At 40.3% G+C, this 12,435-nt stretch overlaps 2 protein-coding genes and 1 long non-coding RNA gene across 3 annotated transcripts; 1 reads left to right on the top strand and 2 right to left on the bottom strand.

The window, feature by feature from the left end:
• Positions 1-1,755: 1,755 nt before the first annotated feature.
• LOC119992985 (cellulose synthase A catalytic subunit 7 [UDP-forming]) lies at positions 1,756-6,522 on the bottom strand. Its single transcript, XM_038839846.1, has 13 exons — positions 6,393-6,522; positions 6,105-6,300; positions 5,810-6,009; positions 5,600-5,699; positions 5,311-5,431; positions 4,962-5,228; positions 4,522-4,867; positions 4,158-4,421; positions 3,864-4,076; positions 3,550-3,763; positions 3,265-3,461; positions 2,725-3,078; positions 1,756-2,340 (listed from the first exon to the last, which is right to left on the bottom strand). Exons 1-13 carry the CDS (start codon positions 6,465-6,467, stop codon positions 1,756-1,758), a joined length of 3,132 nt encoding a protein of 1,043 aa, XP_038695774.1. The 5' UTR covers positions 6,468-6,522.
• Positions 6,106-6,776, top strand: LOC119992987. The gene is made up of 2 exons (XR_005466468.1): positions 6,106-6,235; positions 6,378-6,776. It is a non-coding gene; the product is annotated as an uncharacterized LOC119992987 (long non-coding RNA).
• Positions 6,777-8,712: 1,936 nt separating this feature from the next.
• On the bottom strand, positions 8,713-10,975 carry LOC119992986 (heat shock 70 kDa protein-like). The gene has a single exon (XM_038839848.1). It carries the CDS (start codon positions 10,873-10,875, stop codon positions 8,914-8,916), a length of 1,962 nt encoding a protein of 653 aa, XP_038695776.1. The 5' UTR covers positions 10,876-10,975; the 3' UTR covers positions 8,713-8,913.
• Positions 10,976-12,435: the final 1,460 nt, after the last annotated feature.

The following is a 12,435-nucleotide window of genomic DNA, read 5'->3' as shown; positions in this document are numbered from 1 at the left end:
AGAATTCGTAATTTGCTAAGAATTCCCGCCGTTTCAAATTGAATATAAAAGCGTGACTTGGGCCGTTTAAAAACCAAACCTGAACGAAACAAACAGCAAAAGGATAGCAAAGCCGTAGCAACTCGCAAGCACCACCACCACAGCACCTTGTAGCCGTAACCTCTTTCTTTGGCTTCTGAACAGAACCACCTCTCTCTCACGCTTCTGAAAGAACCACGCTTAACTCCTCCTCCACGGCTTCCAACATGACGTCGCGACTAAGCAATTCACAAGCCCTTCGATTTCAATGCCACGCGCCAAGCACGCTGCCTCTTCCTTTCGGTTCCAAGTCCCAGGCTTTTCCTCTTCAACGTTCTCATTAAAGGTTTCTCTGAGAATGGGTTGTATTCGTCGTCCATTTCGCTTTTTACTTATCTGAGACAACGAACTAATCTCAAACCTAATAAGATAACTTGCACGTTTACTGTGTGTCAGCTGTGTTGAGTTTAGGGTATGAGAAGATCGCTGTTTTGGTACATGGGCAAGCAATAGTAAATGGGTTTGGATCGGATTTATTTGTTTGTTCTGCATTCGTTGATTTCCACTTAAAATTTTCACTTGTCAGGCCAGCTAGGGAGGTGTTCGATGGAATGCCTGAGAGAGACACGGTGTCATACTGCAATGAGTTTCTATCTAAGATTACATAGATGATTATTGTGGTTAGGGATGCTAATAGACTTCATCATTTCATTAGTTCTTGCGGTGGCTATTGGTGAAAATTTATCCTCAAAATGGGTTGAGCATTAGTGTGAGATGAACATTTCAAATGTTTTTCGAAATATAAAAGAACTCTTATTAAGGTGGCGCAGTGCAACCCAAATGGATACTGTTTTCATGAATTGTATTTACTTAAGATTCTTGCTGGAAGTTAGTAGTCGCATCCCATGTCTTTTGCTGGCATTGCTTGTTATGTTCTGTACTTGAGGAATTATCTTCTCATTTACATGTTCTCAGCAATTGGAGATATTTAGGATTTATTGCTGCTGGAAATGATTAATAGCTCGTAAGATTTTAATTACATTCCTCGTGATGTAGTCATTGAAGGGTTTGGACAGACATAGAATTTCATTGCTGAACATTTTGACTAATGATGTCCAAGGGTGGCATTTTCAATGAGGACAAGGAGAATATATCACCGCTGTCCTTGTGAAAGAAAACGCTTGAGGTACAATACATCTTTCTTGATCCTTAACTTGCCACAATTTTGAAGTTTGTCATTGGACCTTGTAAACTCTTATTAGTTTATGCTCTTTTCTGTATTTTTTGTCTCTATAAACATTTATGTATTTCAGATTTTTATTTTTTTGCCTGTCAACATTAGTTTGCTTCCTTTTCTTCTTCTTTTTTCTCTTTTCTAGCATGTCTTATTTGGATTGTTTTGTTGATGCGAACGGTTTGAAACGGGATCAGAAAATCAGATATCTGAAAGGAAAAGCTGCTATTGTTTTTCCATTCAAAAAAAGGGATAAGCTGCAATTGGATTGTACTTTTTCAAAAACCTTGCAATACAAAAAAAAATACCATAAGCACCACTGCATACCTTGATTTAAAGTACAAAACTAGGTATGTTCATTCTAGTACAAAAAATGCTTCGACTAACTTTATTCTTTCTTGTGCATCTCCATTTTGTTGGATTGAACAATGAACATCAATGAGATAATACTTGTTACATGTGTCTTCTGGATGTGCACATTTTTTTAATAGGAAACCAATTAATCAGCAATTGATTCCACATTGCTTGGTGTCAGGTCCCTTGCTCTTCATCACAAAAGGGTCAATTCGTACCCAAAGCAATGAGAAGATTGAAGCCAGGAGAACTGACCATATAACGACAATAGTTGGTGTCCTGTTCTGCCGCCCCATTAAACCTTTGAGGAATGGGTAGAGATGGACAATGACCCAGAAGGCAAAGAAAAGCTTCCCAAATAGAGTTCCCCATGACTGGTACCCATTGTTGATGGCATCTGATACTCCAGCAACGACTCCAACAAGGTTGATGATTAGTACAGTCGTTGGAGGAATCAGTAAGGTTGTCCACTTAAAGGCATAGAGGTCTCCAAACTCATCGTCATCATCCATTGCCTTTGATGTGACTGTGAAGTTAGTATTCACGCCAGCCAAAACCTTCAGAAGACCTTGCACAACAGCAAAAAGGTGCGCTGAAACTCCACCGATGACCCAGAATTGCTCATTTCTCCACCATTCCTCAATGCTTACTCCACTCCACCTCAGCTCAAGAATGCCGGTTACAATAATTGAGAGAAATAGAGCTATGAAGAAAAGACTTGCAAAAGTGCTTATCTGAAATTGCACAGCAGAATGGTTTGATCAGTGGATCAGAAAATTGCGCTATTACCATGTGGCAAATAGATTCTGAGAACAAGATTTTCCAAACTCTACAAATTCCGAATGAGCCTCTGTGGTTGCATGTATGAGTATAATTTGAGATAAGAATGATCTTTCTAATATTTTGTGCCTTGTAGGGTAGTGGACTAACAGAAGTGTGGAACAGCTTCATCTTCTAAGTTAGTAGTAACTAGTAAGTACAATCTTGCTAAATACTATGTGCCTTCTCATGAAATGGATTGAATGAACAGTGGAATAGGTTTATTTTATTTCTTCTCTGACTATATCCTAATCATTATTTTCTATGTGCAGCTAGAGAGAATAAGGATATATAATTACCTGTGGCATGATGAATTTGTCTGTAAGCAAGCAGATGGCAGGGAGGATACAGTATGCAAGGAGTGGCAAGGATGTAAATGGATAAACAGTTGTGTTGACATACGCAAATCTCTCAAGCCACTTGAGTTTTCCTCCCTTGTAACCATAGCAGAGGGGGCTATGACGACTAAAGAAGATCTCAACGGAGCCAAGTGCCCACCGAAGCACTTGATTGAGCCTATCAGACAGGTTGATAGGAGCTGAACCCTTGAATGCAGGTCTCTTTGGCATACAGTAGATAGACCTCCACCCACGGCAATGCATTTTGAAGCCTGTCAGGATATCTTCTGTAATTGAACCATAAATCCAACCCAGCTGCACATCCAAAAACAAAAGGAAGTATTCAGGTGATAATGTCTCTAAATTTGATACAATTTCAACATTAATTATACACAAGATAGTTCATTCTCAGGTGTAATTGACAAGTTTGATAATGTCTTTCATGTTCAGGGAATCATGAAGTCTAATCGATCTGTAGGATCTGGGGGATAGTCACATTACCTCCATTCCCCATTCAGTTTTGTCCTCATAGCCACAACTGATGACGTGAATGGCTTCCTTAAGCAAGGCTGCTGGACTTGATGAAGGGGGAACACCTCCTTCTTCCATTAGAGTTGAAGTCACAAAAATTGCTGATTGTCCAAATTTCTTCTCAAAATTCATCTCGGACATCAACAGCTCCTTGTCGTCCTCCATTCCTGCTCAGATGATAAGTGTAGATGTGGATCAGAATATGAGATTAGATCAGAAGACAATTCAGTGATCAAAATTTGATGTTTGGTGAACCTTGTAGGTTAGCAGCATCGCCAATTGCACCATCCTTGGAATACTTCTGATGCTTTCTGCGGCGACCAAAGCAGGGGCAGCAGCCACAGGTTACCATCTTTGGGCGCTTTGGACCCTTTGGAGGTTCATAGCCGTACAAAGCGTGTCTTCTGAAAACACATCCTGTGCCCACATACACAGGGCCCTGAATTCCATCCAGGCCTTTCATGTTAATCTGCAGGGACAGTCGAAAGAAACATATATTCAGCTTCTCTTTGGACAAACTCGGCAGAAACATGAGTACATAAATAAAACCTCTTATCGGAACAACTTACATCAAAGAAGACTGTGTTTCTATTGGCATAACGATCATTTCTATCGATTCCATCGAATCTTTGAGGAAATTGGACGTAGCAAACTTTCTTTCCAATTTGGTGGTCCATCAAGAAACACATGGCCTCTCGCACAGCCTTGCTGTTATTAATGTAATGATCACAGTCCAAGTTCAGCATGAAAGGAGCATTTGTGAGTACCCCAGAGACCCGAACCTGGAAATTTACAAATAAATATGTAAGGTATCATATAACAATGGGCTCTCGCAAGGTGAAGTAAGTACTTGAGGACTTTACCAAGGCATTCATGGCGCCAGCTTTCTTGTGATGCTGGAAACCAGGCCTCTTCTCACGAGACACATAAACAAGGCGAGGGAGCTCATTTCCTTCTGCATCAAGGCCTCCACTATGACCGAGAAATACTTGAATCATTCCAGGGTGGTCTTTGGTGTTGTTTCCTGGCCATGGTGTTCCATCTTGCATGATCCACCCCTCTGGAGGTACCTTCTGTGCTTTTGCTACAAGTGCATTTATCCTCACCTTGAATTCTTCATATTCTCTCTGCGAAAAGTCAGATTCAATGCAAACTCAATTTTTTTTAAAAAAAAAGTGTATATATATGTATGTAATCCTTATGTAACAATGATAAATCAGTACAAACCTTCATTGCTCTACGTTCTTTGACAAATGTAGGCTGGACTTTGTCCTTGAGATAGTCAACCTTTAGAGTGAAGTACATTTCAGGAGCTCGAGGCTCTATGCAGAACTTTTTGCAGAATGGAACCCATTTTCGAGCAAACTCAGCTGCTTCGGACAGCGATTCAAAGGTGAGCATTGAAGCACCATCATCAGATATGTAACATGAGACTTTATCAACTGGATAATCCATGGCCAAGATGGATAGAACAGTGTTAGCTGTAACCAGAGGAGGTTCCTTCATAGGATCCACAGTACTAACAAAGATATCCACTGGAGCAAGCATATTCAGTTCGCCATCCCTCTCATACCTACATTAAAAATTTTTCAGCAACTGCTAAACTTTGGTAGTTCCTTGTTCTTCGATAAAGATGACACCGTAATTTCAGCCACTATAAACCCTACCTGAGAGAGAGGCGATCAAGATAGGTTTCTCTGTCAATTGGGAACCATTTGGGGAACTGATCGAGTATCCAAGAAAATGCAAACCAGATTTCACAGATGATGGATGTTAGCCAAAGCCCAAATGCATCATGCACCGGGTGCAAAATTCTATAGCGGAGGAAGAAGCCCAATATGACAAGCCGAGCAACAATCACCATTCTGTATGGGTTAATCTTGCTAGATGCAATTGGTACTTTCCTCGAGAGCGGCTGCCTTGCCTCATCAATTCTGCATTGTTTTATGTATTCTGTCAAATACAAGCTAAGTCATTGTATATAAAGTAAGAAGGATTAATGTATAAGTTACAGACATGGCCATGTCAGCATCATTTGCATCATCTGGTTCAGGTCCAAGATTTCCTTGCTGCATCTTCCAGTCATCCATCCTCTCTTTCCACCGTCCCTCTTTTTTTTCATCCCATCTTGCACTCCCTGATTTATCACAAAATACAAGTGGAGAGGTATGTAAATGTAAATAAAGAGCTTTCTGCTTATGTAAACTGCAATTATGATTTCTTTTTATCCCAATAATGACTTTTAAATTACTTCTCTTTTTATCCAACCCTGCTTATCTTTCTTGTGTTGTAAATGGTTTGATACCTGGTTCAGATACAGGATATGGATGCACTCGTTTGTGAAGTGAAGAAGATAACATCTGATCTCCATGGCCATGAGATGCTACTGAAAATTCCCCACTCACCTGCATTAAGCAAAGTACCTTAGTTTACTTGCAGTGAAGAAAGATCAATTATTGAAGTAAGGCAAGGTGTTCTGACTTTTCAGGATTAGCAAGCTCCCACAGTTCCTTACCGGCATGGATCGAATACCAGCAATAACTGGTGGGAATTGGGGATTTTCATCGTCTTCAGGGCCTCTTCCGTAGCTCATCTTCCCGTAAAGCAATGCTTCTGCAAGATGCTTTTGCTTGTGCTGTTCATCTTCAATGTTGAATTCATGTTCAATATCATCAACATCCTCTTCCTCGTCATCTCCCTCCACCCTTGGACTCCCTGATCACAACATTTGAGTGAGAAGGAAAAACAGTAGAGTCAATCCACCATGCAAATGTCTGCAATGGCACTTGTTTCACCAAAATTTTTGATACCTTTGAGACGTTTGTATCTAGTCTTGCACTGAGGGCAATGTTGGGTGCCTTCTCTCCTTTCATACTCGTAGCAAGGTCTACACACCGGAAAACCACACTCGTTGCAGGCGACGAAGAGATCTCCATCCACTGTAAGTCCAATCTCATCACCGCATATCTCACAAACTTGACCATCCAAGTTCTTCAAAGCCTTAGGCTGCACCCAAAAATAAGAACACTTGCATATTAGTCTAATACATATATATATATTTTCACTGTTTCTTGTTGTAAGAGATGTTGAGTCAGTACCTCTTCATGGTTATGAATTACAACAAGCTCGTTGCGGTTGTGAGACCCTGCAACTAGTCCGGCACTAGCTTCCATTGTGGCCGGGGCAAAGGAGAGAATATTGAGATAGAATTGATGAGGAGTTTGCACCTTATTGTAGTCAGGGAGTTGTTTTTATGAATGGGAAGAGTAGGGTCTCTGAACACTATCACCTAATCTTTCCAGGTCAGGTGATGTTGTGTTGGTTGCAGAGTCTCCATTGCCTTGAAGTTAAGCTTCCTCTATTTTTCAACTACCATGACCACCTTGGATTTTTTTTTTCCTTCCAACGACCATTTCTGTGTCTAAAACTAGAATACATATGTATGAATTGATATATGTGTATGTATATGTATACCTTTTATATATCTTAACTAGCAAGATAGAAATGAAAGCCAATTGAACAGAAGTAAATAGGAAAACTTGTCTGTTAATTGAATAGTATGTGAAGCTATAAGTTAATTAATTAGTGCACTTGCATAATTCCAAGCACTCATGTTTGTGATAGTTTAGCGGCTGCATTATTAAAAGTAATGTAACTTGGTACAGTATGGGATCATATATTTATGTTTCTGTCATTTTCTCTAAACAGGAGCATAGTGTATTATCAGTATACGCTAAGGTCCCTTTTGGCATACAAACTATCGAATGACATTTTTTGGGTTCAAACTCCAATTTTCGGACAATTTATGACCCATTTGCAAATTGTTTTATGTTAAAGCAACTTTGAGAGCAACACAACAACTCATTTTTGTTAGGAAAATATTATACATCCCTAATAATTTCTTTCATAATCGTCTATAACAATAGTACGATATCTAATTACATTGAATTTCGTTATTACATTGAGTTTTGTTATTACGTTGTTTAATTATATGTTTAGGACGATTATGGACGTATTTCTTAGGGATATGTAACATTACCGTTTTTGTTAGGATCAATTTTTTTTTTTTATTTTAGTACTTCTAGGAATTTTGGGAATGAAGAAAGTTGGGTGGGTTTGGGTTTTTGGCTATTGTTTTGGAAAGGCTAGATTGGAGGATAAGCAAACAGTGATATTAATTGGCTAATATGTCGTACTTTCAAGAAGGCAAAAGCCAGTTTTGTCCGCCAAAAATAATACTGTTTTTTTTGATAACCGAGAATGATAATATACAAATTTGTCCGTTAGACATGTGATATGAGTCTAAATCCGAACTAAATTTATCCTTTAGACATCCGATATGGGTTTAAACTCGAACCTCTCACCCAAGTAATTCAAAATAATCAACAAGGGAAGCATACATTGCATACTATCTGCCAACCGTAACACTTGGTGTAGTATAGACCTGTTGCTTTCGGGAACTGGAACAGAAAAATACATGTGATGGGAAAGCATGCTTGGGATGCAAGTACTTAAAATACAAGTAAAATCAGTTAGGTATGTGAGTTGTAGACTCTCCATCTGGATAGTGTAGCCTCTCCTATATGAGAAAGGAACACCTTTTCAGCTCAGACATTGCTTCCTTGCATATTCATCTTCATTCACCAATAGCGATTCCGACATTCTAGAAATCAAACCTTCTCTACTGATTTCAACCGGATTAGGGTTGCCTTCCTTTCAGTGTCCGGAAAGCAACTCATTAAATATTTCCCTTAGCTTAAGTTATTCAGTGTGCAACATGAAACGCAGAAAAATAAACACGCAACATATATGTTAGAATGTGATACAGGGTTGAAATTGGCAAAACAGAAAGTTTCAGTTAATTACCATTTGTACTAGTTAGTAGAAATTATTAACTATTTGTACTAGTTAGTAGTAATCAATTTTGAGTGTGGTTTTGTCCAACTGAAAAATTTTACAACATCGTGCGATTTCGATGAAATTTGATTGGCTAAAGCGAAACGACATTCTGAACCAAACCAGGAGCCGCTAGCCCTTGACCCCGCCCTCGTTTCGCCAAATTTCATTGTTTCGAGCCTCAAACTGACCATTTTCTGTTTTTAAGGATAATTTTATAATTTTACTTTTTGACTCATATTAGATTGTAACCGAATTATTTATCATTTTATCATACTTATCAAAACCTAATGAGTTTACTCTCAAATTTTTGATGGATTCCAGTGTTTTGCTTTCGATCAAACGTTGGTTTGATTCGTTCGTTGTTCTCTCTGCGTTAGAATGCTGAAATTATATGAAGAAAACCTCGCCTCTAATACTGAAGATGTACAGAACATTTTCTAATACTGTTTGTAAAACCTAGAATACTATACAACATTCAAGATCCTAAACTGCGTGAGAAGTATAAGCAAAAATTGCATCCATTAGGTTCATTTGTTTAAAATACGTGGCTTTTATTACATGACACTACAGCAACAGTTGCTAGTTTACTTGTTTACTAGTTTACACACACAACAAAAGGCAAAAGCAGGCTTTACAAAATACAAACTGAACACCAAACAAAAGACAGGACACACAAGAAACAGAGCAGCAGCCACCCCATTATTTCCTCTTGATTCAACTTCAATCAACCTCCTCAATCTTTGGGCCTTGGCCACCACCACTTCCAGTAGAACCACCATCGTAGTCACCACCCATGGGCATATCACCGCCAGCAGCACCTACACCGCCACCCTGGTACATCTTAGCAATAATGGGATTACAGATTCCCTCCAGCTCTTTCAGCTTGTCCTCCAATTCATCTACTTCAGCCAATTGGTTCTTATCCACCCACTCTATAGTCTCCTTCACCGCCTTCTCAATCTTCTCCTTGTCCGCCGGATCTAATTTCCCTGAAAACTTCTCATCCCTCACAGTATTACGCATATTATACGCGTAATTCTCCAATGCATTCTTCGCCTCCACCTTCTTCTTCACATCCTCATCCTCTGCCTTGTACTTCTCTGCATCCTTCACCATCTTCTCTATATCTTCCTTGCTCAGCCTCCCCTTGTCGTTGGTAATTGTGATCTTGTTCTTCACACCAGCAGTCTTATCTTCAGCCGAAACGTTCAATATCCCATTCGCATCAATGTCAAAAGCAACATTGATTTGAGGCACACCTCTGGGTGCTGGAGGGATACCAGTGAGCTCAAATTTCCCAAGGAGGTTGTTGTCCCTTGTTCGAGCTCGCTCTCCTTCATACACTTGAATCAAAACGCCCGGCTGATTATCGGAATAGGTCGAAAAGATCTGCTCCTTCTTGGTTGGAACTGTTGTGTTTCTTGGGATCAAAATAGTCATAACACCACCAGCAGTTTCAAGCCCAAGACTAAGTGGCGCGACATCGAGCAACAACAAGTCCTGCACCTTCTCATCCCCTTCCCCAGTAAGAATTGCGGCCTGAACCGCAGCACCATACGCGACAGCCTCGTCGGGGTTAATGCTCTTGCAGAGCTCTTTCCCGTTGAAGAAATCCTGCAAGAGTTGCTGTACTTTGGGAATTCTAGTTGAGCCACCGACAAGAACAACCTCATCGACCTGACTTTTATCAATCTTTGCATCCATCAGACACTTCTCCACCGGCTCCATACACTTCCTAAACAAATCCATGCACAATTCCTCGAATCTTGCACGAGTAATCGTAGCATAGAAATCAATACCTTCATACAGAGAATCGATCTCAATTGTAGTCTGTGTAGTTGAAGACAGTGTCCTCTTCGCCCTCTCGCACGCGGTCCTTAACCTTCTCAAGGCTCTCGCATTTCCGCTGATGTCCTTCTTGTGCTTCCTCCTGAACTCTGTCACAAAATGATTCACCAAACGATTGTCAAAATCTTCACCTCCAAGATGCGTATCACCTGCTGTTGCTTTAACCTCGAAAATCCCTTCCTCGATCGTCAACAGAGAAACATCGAAAGTACCACCGCCGAGATCGAAGATGAGAACGTTCTGCTCGCCCTTTCTCGACGCCTTTTTATCGAGCCCGTAAGCAATCGCAGCCGCAGTCGGTTCGTTGATGATTCGCAAAACATTGAGCCCCGCAATCACGCCGGCGTCCTTCGTGGCCTGTCTCTGCGAGTCGTTGAAATAAGCAGGGACAGTGACAACGGCGTTGTTGGTGCTTCGCCCCAAGAACGCATCTGCGATCTCCCGCATCTTCGTCAATATCATCGCAGATATCTCCTCAGCCGAGAACCGCTTCTCCTCTCCCTTATACCTGACCACGATCATGGGCTTATCGCCTGGGCCTGGAATCACCTTGAAGGGCCAGAGTTTCATGTCACTCTGGACAGATGGATCCGAGAACCGCCTCCCGATCAGTCGCTTAGCATCAAACACGGTATTCTCCGGATTCATCGCGACCTGGTTCTTTGCCGCATCGCCAATCAAACGCTCGGTGTCAGTGAAGGCCACGTAGGACGGGGTGGTCCGGTTACCTTGGTCGTTCGGTATGATCTCAACGCCGTCGTTTAGCCAAACACCGACGCAGCTGTAAGTTGTGCCTAGGTCGATGCCTATGGCCTTTTCTGGTTTTGCCGCCATTTTCAAGAACTTGAAACGCAGAACTTTCAGAAATAGAAAACAGTGAGTTTCAGAGAGTTGGAGCTTGAGAATAGCATTTGACAATGAAAAATCTAACTACAGTTCGTAAGATTTTATAACCTTACAAGCGTTTTCTTCTATAGAGTTCTAGAAAGCTTGAGAGTAATCTAGGCATGGTAGAAACTAGAAAATCAAAAACAGAGACTTCCACATGCATGCATGCACTTGAGGTTTCTGGAGACAGGGTTAGGATAATGGTGACAAAAAATGGGTCTCAATTATGACAAAATTACGAAAATGCCATGTTACGGTGAGAGTAATTGAGATAAAGATTGGAGGGTATTTTGAGGAATTCGAGTAATATACGGGCGGTGCATTTGATGGAAATTTGGCTGTTTGAGGTGAGGGGAGATGGTTTGAGGTGTCAGGTAGCTTGGAGGTTTGATTCCACGTGGCGTGCTGTTGAGGAAGAAGTGAAGTGACTTTGTTAAAGCTTTTCCACGTGGAACAGAGATGAAATTAACCTTTTATTTCATCAAAAACTTTTTATTTTGGGGTTCCCTTGCTTCCTGATGCGAATTTGCTAGGCTTTGGGCGGGCTCTCTTGGTTTTGTCCATTTTGAACTCGTTTCTCCAATTGGGCTAGAAGTGACAAACGGGCCGGCCCACATGAGGTCCACCAGTTCCATGCACCGATTACCGAATCGCCTGCGAAACTTAAAAAGGAAGGTCTGGTCGGTAAAGTATTTATCATGGGTAGGGGTGTACACCGGGCTCACTTACCCGGTTCGACCCGAAGAGTCGACGTAAATCGAGACTGATCGGGTTGGCCCGATGTATTTTTTATTGTTTCGGATTTGAACAAAACTAGGTCTTTCCCCGCGCTCGCGCGGCATTTACTTAATTATGTGGTTTATATCAATCAATTTGTATTCATGTACATTATATAGCTCAAAATTCTAAGTTAAATTTACCTAAATAATTAGAATTTTGAGTTTTTTTTAATCCAATAATAAATTAATTAAATATTACATTTTTTGTTTTGTTGTTTATAAACCGAAGGTGAATAGGACATTATGTCCATAATTGACTAAAGATCACTTCCACCTTTACTCTCATTCTCATAATCGAAAAGGTCATTAGAGGCCCTAACAGAATACACATGGTTCAGTGTATTAAAAAGATGTCACATCACAAAGAGTTACACACCACAATTGAGATTGAAAAAAAAAATTGAATTGAAATGGCTCGGAAAGTTATATGCACCATGACGTTTACTACACCAAATACTCCGTTAGCAATCCGAATTTTGGTTACCCATTAAGGAAAAACCACAAGGACACACATCTATTTTCTGAGAATAATGAATTAGAATAAAACAATATTACCATTAAGCAATCCGCAAATTGGGTAAAAATCCGATGGTTATTATTAAGATTAACATGAAATAATATCCAACGAAAATGTTTAAACAACAGACCCTATTGCCAATTCATAAAGAACATAAATATTGTTTCCTCACATGAAAACATCCCCTCATATATGCTTTTTCCACCAGAA

This window comes from Tripterygium wilfordii, chromosome 23 (assembly GCF_013401445.1).
Source record: "Tripterygium wilfordii isolate XIE 37 chromosome 23, ASM1340144v1, whole genome shotgun sequence".
Classification (NCBI taxonomy): domain Eukaryota; kingdom Viridiplantae; phylum Streptophyta; class Magnoliopsida; order Celastrales; family Celastraceae; genus Tripterygium; species Tripterygium wilfordii.
The sequence above is the reverse complement of the archived record's forward strand: the minus strand, read 5'-3'. Positions and strand labels throughout refer to the sequence as shown.